At 40.7% G+C, this 18,475-nt stretch overlaps 1 protein-coding gene across 1 annotated transcript in view; it reads left to right on the forward strand.

Moving 5' to 3' along the window:
- DPT (dermatopontin) overlaps positions 1–18,220 on the forward strand; it is a 27,506-nt gene extending 9,286 nt beyond the window's left edge. The window contains exons 2-5 of the mRNA XM_008631905.2: positions 1,666–1,762; positions 5,982–6,130; positions 11,025–11,132; positions 16,824–18,220. Coding sequence (XP_008630127.1) covers positions 1,666–1,762; positions 5,982–6,130; positions 11,025–11,132; positions 16,824–16,890 — 421 coding nt within the window. The 3' untranslated portion in view covers positions 16,891–18,220. The remainder of the gene's footprint in view (positions 1–1,665; positions 1,763–5,981; positions 6,131–11,024; positions 11,133–16,823) is intronic.
- The last annotated feature ends 255 nt before the right edge of the window (positions 18,221–18,475 follow it).

The following is an 18,475-nucleotide window of genomic DNA, read 5'->3' on the forward strand; positions in this document are numbered from 1 at the left end:
CCATAGCAACTCAGAGTCCCCTTCATGATTTAACTCTGAAGCTCCTTGAAAGAGTCTCACAAAGCACAACAAGTACGTGTGGCCCCATCAGCGTGGGAGATGCAGGGACACAAACAAATGTAAATACTCGTCTGAACAACAGAACACAGGGGAAGGGACATAGAGAAGAGACCCTTGCATTCAAAAGTGGAGGTTGAAAATTAAGCAGGGAAATTCATCACTGCACTGGTCAAAATTGATCAGTTTTTCAGTTTTTGCATACAAACACTTGAGCCTCACACTGTCTTTGCAAGCACTAACACCCCTGTACAAAAACGAATGTCTTTCCAAACGCCAGACTCTGATAGATGATGTTCCCTGCTGGGAACTTCAGGTCATTAAAATAAATCATGAGGTCATTGCATGAAAGGAAGGGAAATTTTTGGTATTTGTTAATCATACAGTTACTTCTGAAAGTGTCTTTCGGATATATCATTGTACTTGATTTTATGAAATCGCAGAGAAAGTGTGCTGCAGGTTTTCCTTGATGAAAGGAAAAGAAAGGAAAGGAAAAGCAGTGGAAGAAATGTCATTCCTGTCATTTTCACAATAGGGAAGCAATGAGTCCAGGAAGGTGCTTGAGAGGCTGAGCACTCAATAGCTGAACGAATGACCTGCCTGTTTCCATGAGCTCCTCGTCTTTAGTCTCCAAGAAGCAAGCTATTCAAACTGATTACCACTTCAATTACTTTGGGTATCAGTGTTTAGGTGTTGTAGGGTGTGCAGACAGAGAAGCATGCATGCTTTGAGACCATGTCGATTCCACCTGAAGGCAGTGATTCACACATATGGCAGAACTGAGTACACAGAAAGCACGAAGCAGTAGATTTTTCTTTTGAAAATCATCATAAAATTTATGTGAGCCTTAAAATTCCATAACATCTGAATCGCAGTTTTCCTTGTGTGATTGCTATCAAATCATGATGTTATCACATGCTTAAATATTTTTAATAAAGATTCCCTTCTCCTGGAGACACATAATTGTGAAAGAAAACAATTAAAGAAGTTAATTAACTTCTTCTATTAAATAGCTTCTAAAGCTTCTTTTTTTTTTTTTTTCTTTTGGGGTTTTTTTGTTTGGTTGGTTGCTTTGATTTTTTTTGGTTTGGCTTTTTCTTTGGTTTTTTTGTTCAGTTGGTTTGGTTTTTTATTTGGTTTTTTGTTTGTTTGTTTTTGGTTTGGTGTAGTTTGGTTTTTTTGGTAGAGAAGCAGCTGAAAAGGTTAGTTCAATAAAGCCCAAATCCTCAAATACCAACAGTCATAGACAAAAGTATTAATGGGCTATTTTGAAGTCACTCTCATGATTTGTAAATAGTTGAGAACACTAACAACAGCACAATCTTCTTTCCTGGTTAGCATACTAGAATGATTAAATACTTTAGCCAGATTAAATCATTTTAAACACAACATAAATGTTAAGACATTAGTTAAATACTGCTGCTTTCTTATAGAAAAGAGTTACTCAATACACAGCAAGTGCAAACAGTGCTTCTCAGCACAAAGTCAAACCCTTAACTTCCACTCTGTATCAAAAATGTTAATGCTGTTTTGAGAAACCCTTGAAACTATCAAGTAATCTAATACCACGGTTTCTTTGTGTGTTCTCTTCTTTCTCCTCTTTATTAGGTATCAAACCTGCTCAAACAATGGGCTGGTGGCTGGTTTCCAGAGTCAGTATTTTCCATCGGTGCTGGACCGTGAATGGCAATTTTACTGCTGCCTGGTGAGTTCAAGCAGACACCAAACCTGGGAGCCTCTTTCCCCCAACAGTCCCTATGAATGTCTTTGGCTGCTTGATCTGTCAGAAACCTTGTCTGAAGAAGAGTTAACTGTGCTTTAGGGAGCTAAAGATGTTATTTCCAGTCTGCTACGGGGTTCTTAAGGATCCATGGCTAAGAGAAGAGAGTAAGGATGCAGTTACACTGAGCAGCAAAATGCAGTAGCTGGCCCTCAATGAACAGGCCTGGGGTTCAGCATCAGCCTAGCTGTGCTGGAAACCATGACACAAGTCTCCTAAGTGGAATGACATTTTCCCACTATAAATCCAGCACACTTACAGGAGTAGGAACATCTCTGGGCTACACGTTTGTGCCACAATGACTTACAGGAGTGAACTTATACCAGTTACCTCAGAAATAATATTACTAGTCCATACAACTATGCTTCCTCTCTCAAGACTCTTTAAAGATCAAAGTCAAAATGAGCTACTGATCATAAACCCAAAAGGAAAAGGTGGTCACATCCTAACAGAGTATCACAACTGGTGCTGGCAACTTCTCAGAGACTGTGGAAAAATGAGCTATGCATCCCAAGCTTCCTGGTTTCTCTAAAACACACCACAGATGTGGTTTCTCTAAATTAAAACCGAAGACAGGAGCAGACTGTATAGAGGAAGCTCATATTGCTCCTGTCCATTCTGTCTAAGAGAACTCATAATTTTTTGCTCCAGGGTTACACTCAAGTTAAATTCAGCTGTTCTCAGGGATTCAAAGAATAACCCACCCACAGTTTTAAAAAAAAAAAAAGAAAGTAAGTAGGGGGAGAAAAAAGTAAATCTGTGCTTGAATTTTTTTTTTCAGAACTCAGCTTTGAAGTAAGCTTCCCATTGAGATGCATACAAACTGTTTATGCGCCTGTTGGTCTTACTTGGCTGGCTGGCTACTGGCCAAATACAACAGCACTGCCTTCCTTTTCATCCTTCAGTCTCCTTGCAGGCAGGAGGAAAAGAAATGTTTTTATTATTATTATTTTTAAAGTCTTTAAATTACAGGAACTCTGTAACAAAGTCTTTGAACATTCTTCTGAACATTCCTCTGCCTCCTTTCTAGACATTGCCCACGGATGTTCTCTACCTGTAAATAAACAGGCTGCCCAGGCTCTTCCCTCTAAGGGAAACTCACTCAGACTTTTAAGCAGTTCTTTCAATCTCTTGTACTCCTCTAATATTACATACATTTTCAGAGAGAGAACAGAAATCTCTGACTTTTTTTGTTATTGTTGACAGTTCTTCTTCCCTCAGATGTTGTCTTGACAACTGGGAACAGCTTTGTCTCTGCTTTGCAAATTGACATTCAGAGTAAGGCAAATCCTAATGTAAATGTTGGGGGGTTACTGAAGCCTTTAGTTCTCATCTCAGCTGCACAGAGACTCCTATACTGCCCTTCTATTTCCAACAGTGACAACACTCTGTTTTTATGCTTGGGAAAGAAAACTTTACGCAGTTCACCTGCAGTTCCATGCAGAAAAGGCAGCATTTCAAAGAAAGGTGAAGCGTTTTTCCCTCTAAGCAGGGTAGAAATCCCATGTACTCACATTCTTCTGAGAGGGGAGAGCTGTAAAACTGGTGGGAAGCCGTGTCACCTGGCTTGTGAAAAGCTTCTGGTGCATAGTTTGTGATTATGGGTTCATTATAAAACCATTCTGCCTTTGGAGTTAGCAAGGTAAGCTCTTTCCACATACAGTTATCCAAATTAGGATGTTATGGTCTGGATGGACAGACAACTAGATGAGTTAAAATATGGTGGTTTAACAGGCTCAGAGAGCAATGGTTAAAAGGTGATACTCTGCCTGGGTGCCTGTCCTGCTTAATATCTCTATCAATAACCTTGAGGAGGCATGCTGGCCAAGTTTGCATATGACACCAAACTGGGGGGTGCAGCTGACATGCTTGAGGGCAGGACTGCTGCTCAGTGGGATGTAAAGAAAACTGCTTCTTCTATGAGGACAGATTGCTCATTGAGGCTCCTTGGACACTTTCAAGACTAAACAGAATAAAGGCTGAGAAGCCTGGTCTGACCTTGTGGGTGACCTTGCTTGGAGCAGAGGGCTGTAGCAGAGACTTTTTGAAGTCCCTTTCTGCCACAGTTATCCTGGGGTCCCACATAGGAGGACTTTTTACTGGAGGACCCACACCATGTAGATAAAGTCTCCCCTCTAGAACAGTGGTCTCTCTTCTGTCGTCTGCTGGGAATGGTTTGTTTTCTGGTTTGCTCCCTTTACCCTACCTAGACAGTGTACGAGTACTCTGGGCGAGTACTGTGCTAAGCTATAACCAACATGAACTTCACTGGGGTAGTGTGAAACCCCATGCTTTGGACTAACTTTTACTTGTGAAGTCACAGATGTGACTTGTCTGAATTGTTAAACTTCAGTGTACGGAAACCAAACTTCCCATCCCCTAAGCTCAGGAGATCTCACAACCTAACTTCCATTGGCGTTTCCAAGTTATTGTCACAAGACCCTTGTTCACGCATCACACTTCTGGTCTGTATCTTGCACTCCAGTTAAGATGCATTTGACAGAAAGAATGTTTTCCAAACAAATTGTAAAGTAGTTCTGGGCTACCATGGGTAAGACCTCACACTGTATATGCATATAAGACACAACAAAAATGTGTGTGTATGGAGTATCATTATTTATTGCAGTTTCTGCCCCAAACTATAATAGTATTTGTTCTGTTCCAGAAACTAGTTGTCAGTAAAGTAACTGTGGAGAAATGGCAATCAGCATGCTGCTGACTCCTATGTTTTGGTTGAAGCAGCTTATTTTCATGCAAAGGCTTCTATTAGTATATGACTATGTGGAAAAGTAATTCTTTCCTCTTCCAGTTGTCTCCACAGAGGGCTCTCTGGCAAATATAAAAGCAGTAAGACAGCTGATCCTTATGGATGGTTTCTCTTGGCTCTTCTGCTCCAGGATTACATTCCTCCTGAAGTGAGATGACCCTACAATGAATAAAGATAGGCTTTTCTTATGTGTATGAGCCACGCAACTCATTTGTTAGAATTTTCCCTGGTTTTTACACCTAGAACATTCCTGTGTTTTTGAGAACTGCTAGTATTTATTGGAATACTAATTTATAACACCATCATGTTGACTGAAACCAAAACTTTGCTTTCACTCTGCTTGATAAAATGATTGAACTCAAATACATAAAGAAGGACTTTATTTGGCAGCACTTATATCCTTACTCTTTGAACCCAGTAGTTCTGTTTCACAGCTCATCTTCACACCATTAATTCCCAGTTTACCTCTGCAGTAAACTCATTTTGAAAATAAATCTACTAATCTTTTCCAGTCTCATAGTTTTGCACTTGCTTTGTAAATTTTTTTACAAGTACTTAGTTTTCTTCTTCATCATGCCAAGACTTGTCATGGATTCTGCACATTTTTAACATACTGAAAATGATTAACATTCCTCACAGGAGGCAGAAAAGCTCTCTTTACCTGGCTAGGGAATGCTGCCACAGTAAAATAAACTGTGTGCTGATTTGCACCATAAAGGAAGGAAATCTATCACAGATGCAGAGACAGTGTCACTAAGTGGTCCCATTAGAGCTCAGTTTTTTATCTTTGCCAGGAAATGGAAGCTTGACTCCATACTCTCAAAAGCAAACACATGTCACAGAGCAGCCCCAAGTCTGCACAGATTGTTTATGCATGTTTCCCTTCTCCAAACAACGAGCAGTTCAAATGCCAGAAGGTCTGTCTGGAGCTGTGACTGCTCTCTGTCATGGTGACACTGTCCAGGCAACAATTACATTTTCCAAGAATTATGGGGCTTAAAGTACTTCTTTGTTTTCTTGACTCAACCTGCCACATAAGACATATTGAAAATGATCTGATCCAATGCAGGTTTTTCAGAGATAACCAGTAGCAAAGATACAAATCCAAGAGATGAACTCAGAATAGATGTCATGGAAACATACAGTTCTGGACAACCCAATTCCTCTCCCCTCTTTTTCCATTTTTTAAAAGGTATTTAACTGTTTGGGGGGGTGGGGGGCGAGTTGTTTTATTCTTTTTTTAATATTACCCATCAAACACAACCTTACAGTTCAATCTGCTGGACTATCTTCCAGAGATATTTTAGGAGAAACACATTTGCTCTGACGTTGGAAATCTGGCCAAGTTACTTTGGACATATCTTTCTTGAGGAACAGGCACAAGCTGCCCTGAGCTCTCTGCTGCTGCTTGTACCTGCATTGGACAAGCTCATGCAGGCCTCGAAGAACTGTGATCCCGCTGTGCCAGCCCTGTGGCTCCTCAGCACCGGGAGGGCTTGTGGCTTTCAGTGTGACACAGTGGGAACGTAGGAGCAGTGACGTGTCTCTGTGGATCTATGAGCTCAGAGCCTGGAGCCTAAGCTCAATCCCAAAACGCATGACATGGCCACACAAGAGAACTTCCCATCTCCAGAGAACTCCAGGACACCTCTAGTCCCCTAGCAGCCCAGCAATCTGGGATCTATACTCAGAGCATTTGCCGGAATTTCTGTAGACAGCTTACTAAGACTTTCTTTGGCTTTTCAGCATAGTTTGCATTTTTAAAAGCAGATGACCTTTGTCTTCCAGCTGGAGGAAGAGTCGAAATTGATTAAAGAGGCATATGATCTCCATGTTCACTGAATGTAACTTGAAGGCTTGTGGCTCTTGAAAAAAATTTCTCCTTTAGGAAAGACATACTCTTGAAGCATTTGTAAACAACATCTGAAAGTAAGGCCATTCAGGGGACACTCCTTGTCCTCAAAGGTCAGAAAGTTAATGTCAAATCTTATGTTTTCATCTTGAAATGGAACAGCTCTTTCTTTTGGCTGTGGCATTGTTAGAGGAAGAGTTCAGCAGCAAAGAGGAAAATGAAGGTTAAAGAAGAGCCATTCGCCTTGCTAGCACTGTAGTTGCACAAGAAGTGAACAGTGTAAGATATTCCAATACCCTGTACTTACTACAGGGAGTAAGTATATTCAACAGCTGGAGCCAGAAACTGTGAGTTCTACTGCTGACTCTCTCTGATATTTTAAAAGACTCATTTCTTTTGTCTGCTTGGTATCTGAAAGCAAGGCCTACCCATAGTTCCCATTTATTTCTTTAATTAGCAGACTATACATATTAAGGCCATTGGTGCGACTTGATCTTCTTATTGGTAAATAATAGACTCACAATAACTACTTCTGAAGTCAATTGTTAAGAATGCCACAGATTACTGTAGATTAGTACAAAACATTCTTCTCAGTGCTCAATGAGTAACTCTGTGCTTTCTATAAATCTCTACCATAGCAATTCTTCACCATGGAAAATAAACATCGCAGCTATTTTCAGATTAAAATAAAAACAACAGTAACCCTGGTAAAGATTTAATGCCTTTTTTTCAATATCTATCCTACCCTAGGCAAGATTTATGAGATTATAGTGAAATACATTAGAAGAACATGTGGATGGTTGAAGCAATGCAAACCACTGAAAAGATAAACCATTCTACATCAACTCTATTCGAGCTAAAAATGCCATTATGAAAACACCTTTTTCTGTCACCTTTTCCTGCTGTCTCACACACAGGCCAAACTACTTACACCCCCTAGCACAAGATTTTCTTTCCTAGTCTTTAACATAGAATTACCTTCTTTCTCCTCTCTTGACAATGCCACTGGTGCTCCAAGCCTCTTGTACCCAAACATCATACACCCAATACTATCCAGCAGTAGATTTGAAAAGCTGAACCAGAGTTCGTCTTTTGTGTATTTTCTTGCAAATCATACAGACTGAAAAGGCTACCAGTTTTTAAAGGTCTCACATTACTCTTTGCTCCCCTACAAGTCCTTCCCAAACACCCGTGTGTGTATCTGGGTTCAACAAACAATTCCACTAAATGCACCCTGCTAGCCCCTGCCCCTCGGCCTTTGTTTGGCAACAAATTACTCAGTGCCTAGAGCCCACAGTCGGTATAACACAGGTCTTCTCACAGCTGCCTTGCAAGCCTCTTTGCTAGGGCCCCTGTTACGTACCCCCTCAGGCACCACAGGCACCCCGGCTTGGTCATACAGGTCTTACAACACCCCTAACAGCAGCAGCAGCTTTGAGCACTTGGCAATTCCCATACTTCTCCCTGCTCACCTAGCCCAACTCTCCTTGCTATAGGTTCAGGGCCAGAAGTGCTTACAGGGCACTGTGAAGGTTACTGTGGATGGCTTTTCCCAAATGAGAAACCCATGGACAGGCAAACCCTCACTAACCCGGGCAAAAACTGTCTCGCACTCGTTTCGTGACTCCTCTCAGGTACAAACCATACATTGCCACAGGTGGCTTACAAATGCTACCATGTTTGTAAATAAGTGATGTGTCTGCACACTGTGATAGGTGACTCACAAGTTGATAGGCACTTTGTATGCATTAGTGAGTAAAACATTTAATATTTTCAGTTAGGTACTTGATAATAAGGGTACAGACCACGCTACAACAAATCCTGAGGGAACTGCTGTCCTGGGCCAGGCAGACCACTTTGGGAAGACCCTCAGTGGCTGTCTTAAATTATCTTTCTCCCCTTAATGATGAGAAAACCACATAGTGACTACCCCTATGCATTAAATACTAGAGGATCTCTAAGTGCAGACACATTTTATGTGAATTACCCTCACGATTCAAAAAATGGAGATAATAGAAAAGGAATGGGATGCACCACAGAGTCCTGCTACATGGACATTTCCTTCTAAAGAACACAGTGCAAGCCAGACAACCTTGAAATTCAGGGTCTTAGGGGAACAGTTTCAGAAATGAGTGCAGCAATCATCAAAGAGAAATGAATTAGACAGACCACACAGACTCATGTGAACTTGAACACTGCTGTCATAGCACTATTTTTAATTTTTCTCTCCCGAACAAAAGGAGTCAGTAGGCATCTGTCTATATAACAAGACACACTTCAGAGCAGCTCAAGTCCCCAAATAATATATTTTCTGTAATTGCATATATTTGCTTTTTGAACATTTCTTAGCAGAGGAGCCTTAAGAGGCTGCATGGTAATGTGGAGAAGTTAGTAGAAAGGGAGGGGGAAATGGCAGCAGTCAGAAAGAAAAGAGAGAAGCTAAATGAAAACTCCCAATGCACTTCAGAGTAACACTGCATGCTTCTGCAAAAGGTCTGTGAGACCACAGCAATTCAGAAGCTTATCATCAGATCTACTTTTCAGCTGAGAGGCCCATGAAAGAAGTTCCAACAGCTGACTCTCAGTTCTGTTTCTGAGCAGAGCAAAGAGCAGCGTTTTAACCTTGTGTTGTGCACAGTCTCCTCTGCCCTGCACATACTGCTGGTCAAGATTACAGAACATTTTCCTTGCTGAGTGCCAAACAGATGTTATGAAACACATTTGGTAGAACACAAAAAAACCACACGTCTTAGTGTCTTCTCATAGTAGTAGCTAAACAAAGCATCAAAGCCTGGAGTTGATGGGAGAATGCAAAATTAAATCCTGGTCCATACCACATTTTTAAAACCTTCTATGACCCTGGATTTTCTGAAGATGCGCTATCAGACATTCAAGGTCCAAATTAGTAAACTAAATATGGGGACTCTCCTCTGGCTGAGGGAACAGCGTACATGGGTTCTTCTCTTTTTCCTAGTCTGCAGCAGCTGTCTGCATGACCTGTGAAATAACTGCTGTTATTTCTTACCAATGGCAGAGCACTGTGAGGGCTTTGCAAATCCATGTGTCCTTGGTCAGAGCTCTGACAACAGACACTGTGACCAGGCCTGATCTTCTGCTTCCCAAACACACTCTGGGATGGGTGTCCTTGTACTATAACTCAGAATCTGAGTGATGAATGTCATGGCCAAAGGACAGGAAGCATGATATATTCAGATGGAACAAGATATATTCAAAGAAGTTGACTGATTAGACTTGAGGCTCTTATAAGGCCATGCTTGAATGTCACATGCACACCCATTTTTCATTTGTCAAGGAATAATGATTTGTTAGGAACGATGTTCCAACTGAATGATGCTCTTTCAAAAGCTGAGTATGACCTGGAAAGCAACCTAATAGTCCAGAGTACCTCAGTTTTCAGGTAAACTTTCAGCTTCTGCGTTCTCCAACACTTACAGGTTTGGCCTCCAAATACACCCAAAACACCTCATTATAAAAACTCCAACCCATCCCAATAGCTATATTCCTAGTGAGTAAAATATTGAAGGCTGTGCTTAAATTCCATCAATTGACCAAAATGTAAAGATGCACAAGTGCTGACTGGAATATGCGCTTGGATTACCTTCAAGCATCATTCAAGTACTGCTGCTGGGCTGGATTAAGTCAGGAAAAGGTTGTCAGGATTTCTGTAAAGGTGCCTTAACCCTGTTAGTCTCAACAGAAGCTGGGCTGTTTATTTCCACAGGAACAGCATCTCCCTTACAGGGAACCTGATTCTTCCCTTTGCCATTTCAGAGAGTAGCTGACACAACTCCACTAGCAACTCCCATGTAAAATGGTGTAATACAAGGAGTGCCAGGTTTCCATTCAGACTTCAGACATAATGTTGACAGAAAGTACTGGTCAAGCTTCCAGCCCCTTCCTGAATCTGCTCATTATCTGTAAAATGAATTACAGATAATTCCCTGGCTATTTCCCAGGGAAGCAGCAATCATAATTTGATTAATAATTGAAGAAGCACTTTGAACTTCTCAGATAAAATACACTCCACAAATATCATCCAGGCCCATAATTTTACATTATAAATTAGGCAGAAAGAGGAAACAACAAAGAGTAATGGACTAATTGTTACAGTCACTTAATAAAATTCATAAATGGATAAATGCTTAGAGTCATTTGACTTGGCAACATTTACTGCAGTCTACAGCTGCAAACCAAAGAGACTCACAAGAGACTGGAGCAAATCCCTGCAATAAAGACATAAGTAGTAGACAAGCTTTATCTTCTTGTTCAGATTACTTTTACCCTGGGTCTGAAGATGTATATACACATATTCCAATACTCCAGTTTGCTCTTAACTATTCTAAATTTGCTGAATTTTATTCAAATAGCTACCTGAATTAGTTGCATAGATGAGAAAGGCAGCCTCGTGGGACTCTATCTTATGGTGCTGTTAAGAAACAAGAACTTCCAAAGAAGCAGGAAAAACCTACTAATTGAGTTGTATTCATTCAACTGGACTCTTCTATAAGATGGTGAATTATATTATCTTCTTTTTCCTTAATTCAAAGGTTAACAACAGAATATCCAGGACACTATGGAGAAGATATGGACATGATGATGTACACTTACGACTATTATATCCGTGGGGCAACCACAACGTTCTCTGCTGTGCACAGGTTTGCTTTTCATCTGTTTCAGTAGAAATTGAAAAAAAAAAAAAAGGTCTGTCTTTTCTAATTCCCCCCAACAGTTCATGGCTACACACCATCTGCTGTGGTACTCAGCATCACACTGTACTTCTGAGGACCAAAGTTCACAGTACATATGATTCATTGCCCAAGGTGGTATATCAGGAGCAGAGCATCTTCATGCTAATGGGGATCATTTGCCAGGTCCATCTGAGCAGTGAAAAATACAGCAGTGGTAGGTTGGGCTGAATCTGACCTCCACAAAATGCAGCAGAACTTCAGTACATTTTCTCACCTACCTCTATTTGGAGCATATTTCATTGAGCTCACTAAAAACACCCTCTGCTGTCAGGGACCTGTTTCGGTCCACTTTTCTTTGCAAAGAAGCAGGGAATCTGCCAGCATGCAAAGTTAAGACCGTACAAACTGCAGTGTGAATGTTGTAAACTGCCCAATCCATTTCAACACAATTCTAAGAGGTTCAAGCCACACCAGGAACTCAGGAAATGCAGTGCACCTCGATCCTTTTCCAGTAAATGAGTTAACTACATTTTCTTGATCAGTCCTGGTTATTTCTTGGCATTTGCTAGTCCTCTTGGGAGAGTCCCTGTGGCTAGTGAAGTCATAGTCATGCAAATGGATTCACAGGTTTTCTGCTTAGTTAAAAAAGAGTTTCTCCCTTTTTACTATGCACAACTGCAAAGTTTTAAAATTTGGATTTAACATAAACTCCAGACTGTTGCCTGCCTAGGGCTACAGAGATCCTAACAGCAGGTTTAAGAAGAGTGTAAGCAGTCCTTGAAACCTGATTGTGGGAGAGGGATCTTGATTCTTTCAAGCTGACCTCTAATACATCAATCATGAGCTATTTCTTTGCTGATGTCTTTTATCAGGCATCTCAGTCCAGTATATTAGTGCATTTATTATCAAGCACAGCACAGACAGCAAGGCAAGGTGTGCTGCAATGCTCTGCCAACACTGGCTACATGAGGAGGAGGAGAGAAGAGAGAAGAGAGAGTTTAAAGACACCACTATTTCAAGCTCTCTCTAATAACACTCAAAGCAGCCAAAATACTTTTGTCACTGTAATGCTCTCAGCTTGCCGAAGATCACTATAGGGATCCCTCAACCAAAATGCTACCCTAAAATAAGGAGATTTTTCCAGAAATGACAACACATTGTAGGACTGCTGCAGGTCCATAACTGCAATTTCCTGGCTAAAATACATTATCCTGTTTATTACCAAATGGAAGCCGTGTCTGCAAATTCTTCCTACAAGTGGAAGAATAATTTTCACAGATACTTGACCCAAAGGTATCGATTTATCGCTTTAGATAAAGAATTTACAAGGTCGTAAGGGACAGCCCTGTTCTGGGCTTTTCCTCTAAAATATTCCCCAGTGCTATCCTTAATCCTTGTTCCTTGTGGTTGTGGCAGAGACTCAGGGAAATAATGCAGACAGTGGGTATCCCTGCAGCTGGAATCCAGACTCCATCGGATGTGGACCAGGGTAAAGTCTGGAATCACAAGGACAAGCCTGGAAAACAAAGCAGCTGAGGTAGCCTATGCCTCTGAGCAGATTTCTCTCTCTGCTGAAGGCAGCCTTCAGAACAGAGTGGCAATGGGGGGACTGGGCAGGAGCAGAGGCAGCATCAAGGGAATGTGCACTGGGAGTCCTCAAGGGACCACAGTGCCTCAAAGAGGAAAAACCCTCAGCACACCTTTGTCCTACCACTGCTCTGGTGGCAGACATAAACCTGCAATAGTAGCAGGTTGAAACTACAGAGAAAACATTTTATGAATTGCAAACTAGAAAAGTTTTCTGTGCCAAAGAACTTTCTGGCCCTCAGCTTCCAGAATGACTAGAACTAATTTGTGTTGCCAAGTGAATGAAGCGAAAAAAAATTCTTGCTTCATCAGTTCAGAATTCAGATTTAGGCTGTAACACTCCTCCTGAGCAGTATGAATCACAAGAGTCAGCAAAATTTGTCATCCTTAATGGTTCTTTGCAGCTCATGAGGCAGAATAGGAGCAGAAAAAGTCTTCTGAGTCTCAGCCTGCCAGGGGCATGCACATGTTCCACTTGTCTATGTGAACGTTTTTTAATTGCTCTTCATTTTCAAGCATATTAAACTTGTGTCCATACTATTTAGTTCATGATGGACAACGTTCTCGAGCTAACGAGAGGCAAACAAAAGCCTCTGAAGGTATTTCAGTTTAAGCTTTCCCAATCACTTCAAACTGGTAGGTATTTTTAGACTTTTTCAATAAACTTGCAGAAATCATATCTTCCCTTCCTACTCCCTAAGACATTGCATCACTGAGGTCACTGTTGAGACAAAGATATTTGAGACAGCATGTGGTGCTTGTGGCAAAGGACACAGAAAGTTTAGAATGATGTTATCCCCACCAACACTTCTGTAATCACTCTCTGTGAGTTTCCATGCCTGTGTATCAGGAATGAATGAAAGAGTTGTTCATCATCAAAGGTTTTAACTGCTCCTTTGTGGAGAACAGACTTCAGAAGTGCTTAATATTTACATTTTCCAGTCTCATTTTAAATAGGTCAAAAGGAGAAAACAACTGTCTATAAAGCAAGACAAAAGCAGCTGCAAAGAATTAGAAGAGGCCAGAAGCATCTCTGGGAGCCCATTCAGCAGTGTGGTGTGGTGATAACACTGATGCAGACAGGATGACCTAAGGACATAAATAAGGGAACATTTGCAGGGAAGGGCAGTATCTTCGTTAGACAGACTGATACAGTCAAATTTCAGAGAAGGACATGGGGTATGTGAAGCAGGTTGTAAATAACTGAAACTGCCCACATACACAGGCACATTGCAAACCATTTGCAGTATAGCTTCCAAAATTAAACCCACAAACCAAACAACAAAATACCTTCAGCCTGAGCTCTGAAGCATGCCAAGTGGTGGCTTTCTGGTGGAGCATTGTTATGTGGCTGTGATCTGGTTGGATCAGTCTCCTCAGTCCAGAGAGCACCACTGGAACTTTCACAACCTAACCTGCAGCAAGTATCTTGGACAGGGAGGTGGGAATTACCAGGCCTTCTTGGTAGGTGCCACAGCTTGTCCTTTGCTATGTAGTATAAAAATAGCACATGCAGACTGTCATAAGCTCATTTCTTTTACAAAACTGTTCTCTGCTCCACTTATTTGGGTGATCTGGATAACCAGTTATTTCTTAACTGCTCAGACATCATCACTGAAAAATAAATCGACAGCCAGATACCCCGACAGTAAAGCAGGTTTGAAATGCCGAGACAAGCTGGACACCCACCAAGCTCAGCTGAGCTAAATTATGGGGTATTTAAGGTCCCTAATAAGTTTCATATGACCGAAGAAAGAGGATTTTGTCAAACTCAATATGAATAGGAATTCACAGAATTTTTAAACTGAATTGGAAACAGATTATTCAACAATATTTGGAGATAAAAGAAATTTCTCTATACATCAAAAATTCAAATCTGACAGCACACGACAGCTGGAAAGCAAAAGTAACAGTTCAATATTGATTCTTGAAGCCAAGGAAAATGCATGAATTTAGGAACTGGGAGGGGACGACACCTACAAACTGGTGTTAAGGATCTGCAAAGGCAAGTTCAGATATATTCTAGAGTATGCCTCATAAGGCAATTCCTGATGGGATCTACATCCCCACTGGTAAATTTGTAAGGGATCTACAAATTGGAACAGGCTGATAACTACTAAATTAAGCACACAGCAGCAATAGCACAAAGAAATTGCCTGCATCCTGAAAAGCTGGGCATATATGCTTGAGTTCAAACACAAATAACAGGGGAAAAAGAGGTAACACGCCATTAAATGCATCAACAATGTACATACATGCTAGTGTCTGCAAGTCCAACTGACAGCTTTAGAAATAATTCTGTTCCAGTATTTTAAAGCATGTTATTAATTCAGGTGACTAAAATACATTTATTTTAAAGACCTTGACTTTTAATTTCACAATGTCTTATTTTAGAAAAATTACTTGACCTAAGATGTTGAGCTAAAAGTCTCTCTGACAATGGGTGCTAGTTTAGCAGACCTTAACTTTGACTAATATAATCCTATTTTCCACAGACAAGTCCTCTTTATTTTTTCTCTCTTGGTAACTTAGTGACCAAAAGAGTAATAACTGTCTTTGAGGAGCATGCACATAGACCAAATAAGGGATTCTTAAAATAAAGCTAAAAATGAATCTTGCATTTCATTAACCTTTGGTACCAGTTTTATGGGGAAATTACAATTTAAAAACATCTAGGAAAGATCTAAAGAAAACCAAAGCCAAACACTGTGTAACTGTTACATCAGACTTGCTGATGAGCATGAGACAGACCCAGTTCCAAATGACACTCAAGATAAACTGGTGGTTTAGTAGCACAGTAAATTTCCAGTTAAAAAACCCTCAGTTAATGAAAGCTGCAATGTAGGTATAAAAGGTGTACCTACAGGGCTTAAGAGTCAAATTAATCTTATTCCAGGACAGAGTCACACAGTCAATGACACCACGTAAGCACAGTTAATACCAAAATCTGGGCTCAGGGGCCTCAGCACATTCCCGAGGGGCAGCAGTTTGGCATCAATTTGGTGTTGAAATGCAAGCTTCCATTAAATCACCCCAGCAGCACTACCCATCCCAAGCCTCAGCTTTAGGACATCACTATTAGCAGAATCCAAGCTTTCAGAAACGTCTTGGAGGACTACCCATTACCAGTATAAATAACAACTGCCATCTACAAGGACTGTACTTTGGATCTAAATTCAAGTTAGCCAGTATCAAGCAGCTTAAATTCAACTCTCCCTCCACTGCAGGACAGTATTTGGTCCGCTGAACTCACATCTGTTTGTCAAAGGAAAATTTAATGAACAATAAGCTAAGGTGGAAATTAAATTTGTAGCCTGTTGCATCTCTTGGACACTAAATCACTGGCCTCCAGTGTTGAATCCCACTGCTCCAGTCAGGCTTCCTACTAACAATTGTTAGGTTTCCTATCACTCTCTTGAGAGAGAATACCACTCACAAAGTGGGAAGAGCATAAACTCTCCTTACATTCATAAACATTACTCTTCCTCACATGTGACTTATCCAGGATGAGAAATGAATTTCATTTCTCTCACTATTGATTCCTTCAGATCTTTAATAAAGGACACTAACTGAAAGACCTAGTAGTGAAAGACATTAAAGAAAAAAAAAACCAAACCAAACAAAAATGAAAAATGTGAAATTTGCCATGTGGATAACTCCCCTATTGGACATAGCTTGAAAATCACTCATGTACTTTTTACACATTACTGAACAATATATGACATGACAGTAACTTTTGACAGAATCATCTTTTTCCTCTTGGTCACTGATTAAAAGCCAGTTCAGGACTGATCACCATCAAGATTCACTGTCTTCTGAAGGATATTCAGAGACCTGCTTCTTCAGAGAGCTGATTTTCTTACCTTTTAAAGGAGTGTGAAGGAACTGTAATTATCACACATATTTAATGTCCTTTCAGCCCATAAAAACAAAGCACCCAGATGAAAGTCAGTTAATGGCAGACAGATGTTTTTGTTGCCACAATACCTGGTATAAAGTTAGTCTTACTTGTAGAGCATCTTCTGCAGTTCTGGCTCACTAATACCTCTCTCTTGTCTCTCTTTCATGCAGGGATCGTCAGTGGAAATTTATTGTCTGCAGGATGACAGATTATGACTGCCCATTTCAAAATGTTTAAAAAGATTGAGTGTACTCCATTTGGAAAGCTTGGGGACAGACAGGGTGGGATGAGGATTAGTGATTACAGGAGAAGGTCAGTTAGGCTCACAAAAAAGTACCAAGACTCATTAGCTGTCTGCTGAAGATATAATTCCCCTCTGGAGCTAATACGTAAATTGCCAGCCCACATGCTTACAACAGTGAATTCAGAGGATTCTTCCAAGCTGCACTGACAGTTGTATCCCCCAATTAAATTTGCTTATGACAAACATGCTTATGATACACAAATCTATGGCACATGCACAGTTACCTTTCTTATATATACATATAGCCATTCTAAACATGTACAACTTCCTTTCACACAGAAACTCTGTATAAATGGCTTCCCAGCGCAGTCGCTCCAAATGAGGTGGAAATATATTATACACTTCTCAACATACGCTAGACTTTCCTGACTTCTACTTGGAATGAATCCAGTGATCCCTACCAGCTTCTCAGAGTTTAGTAGCTGGAGGTGTGCAGAAAATGGCATTGGGAGGTCTCTGATGGGCTGCATCTGGTGTTACCTGTTACGGCCCTCAGCGCAACTCCACTGCAACAAAGGTCTGCCCACACAGGGGAATTCCGAGTACTTACAACAGAAAGATATTAATAACTGATAAAAATGAGAGTAGATCCATCAATAAAACCAGAAATCTAACCCAGCTTTACTGAGAGTCTCTTTTATATTGTCTTAAAAATCTCTAATGACAAGACTAACCAAGAGCTCTACTCTGGGCAAAGCCAGGAATAGGTCAGGCCACTCACTCTCAGTAAATATGGATACTGCATTCTTCAGGAGTCTGCTTTTCAGGTGGATTGGGTTTCCTCTGTGGGTGCCTGTACAACATCCATCTGCCTTTGGTAATACATTCTTGGCTTAGAATAGACAAATAAAGCTAGTGACTTAGGTGACCTTATTTCCTCCAACTTGCAAATCCTATTCCCTGTAAAGTATAAAATAACCATGTTCCAAGACTGCACAGCACTTGTGCAGCTATAATCCAACAAGAAAGACTGTTGATCTGTTTCAGGAAGATCTGAGATAGGATTTTCACTCTTGAACAAGCCAGAATTTAGGGTTCAGTTTCTTAGTTGATGACTTTAATGGTGAACTTAGCAGTTGGTGGTGGTGGCTCAAAGGTCCATGATGACTCCACGTGCCAATTTAAGGTTGCAATGCTTCATAGGAAACAGTGGTGTGAGCCAGCAAGTTTCCATATTCCAAGCATTTTTAGCATGTTTACAAGCATACCCTCAAGCATGAGCATTAAAACTTCACTTGTCCAATAAAGGAATGATAGATTTTGCATTGCTGTAGCCTTGTTCTTTATTGATTTTATTTACACCAGCTGATTAATTTGCGCACAAAGAAACCCTCTGTCACTCTCAGAGACCACAAAGGTGATTAGGGAGTTCTGTGAGAGCCAGTTGCTGAGATGTGTAGGTAAGAGTGAGAAAGATAAATTGATAAGCTCAGGAAAGCTGGAGAAGCTTGTTCACTGACACTGGTAGGCAGGCAAAGGAAGCCAAAGGAACTCCAAACAGCAGAGCACCAGAAGAGA

The sequence above is a fragment of the Corvus brachyrhynchos genome, unplaced genomic scaffold (assembly GCF_000691975.1).
Source record: "Corvus brachyrhynchos isolate BGI_N302 unplaced genomic scaffold, ASM69197v1 scaffold3, whole genome shotgun sequence".
Taxonomy (NCBI): Eukaryota; Metazoa; Chordata; class Aves; order Passeriformes; family Corvidae; genus Corvus; species Corvus brachyrhynchos.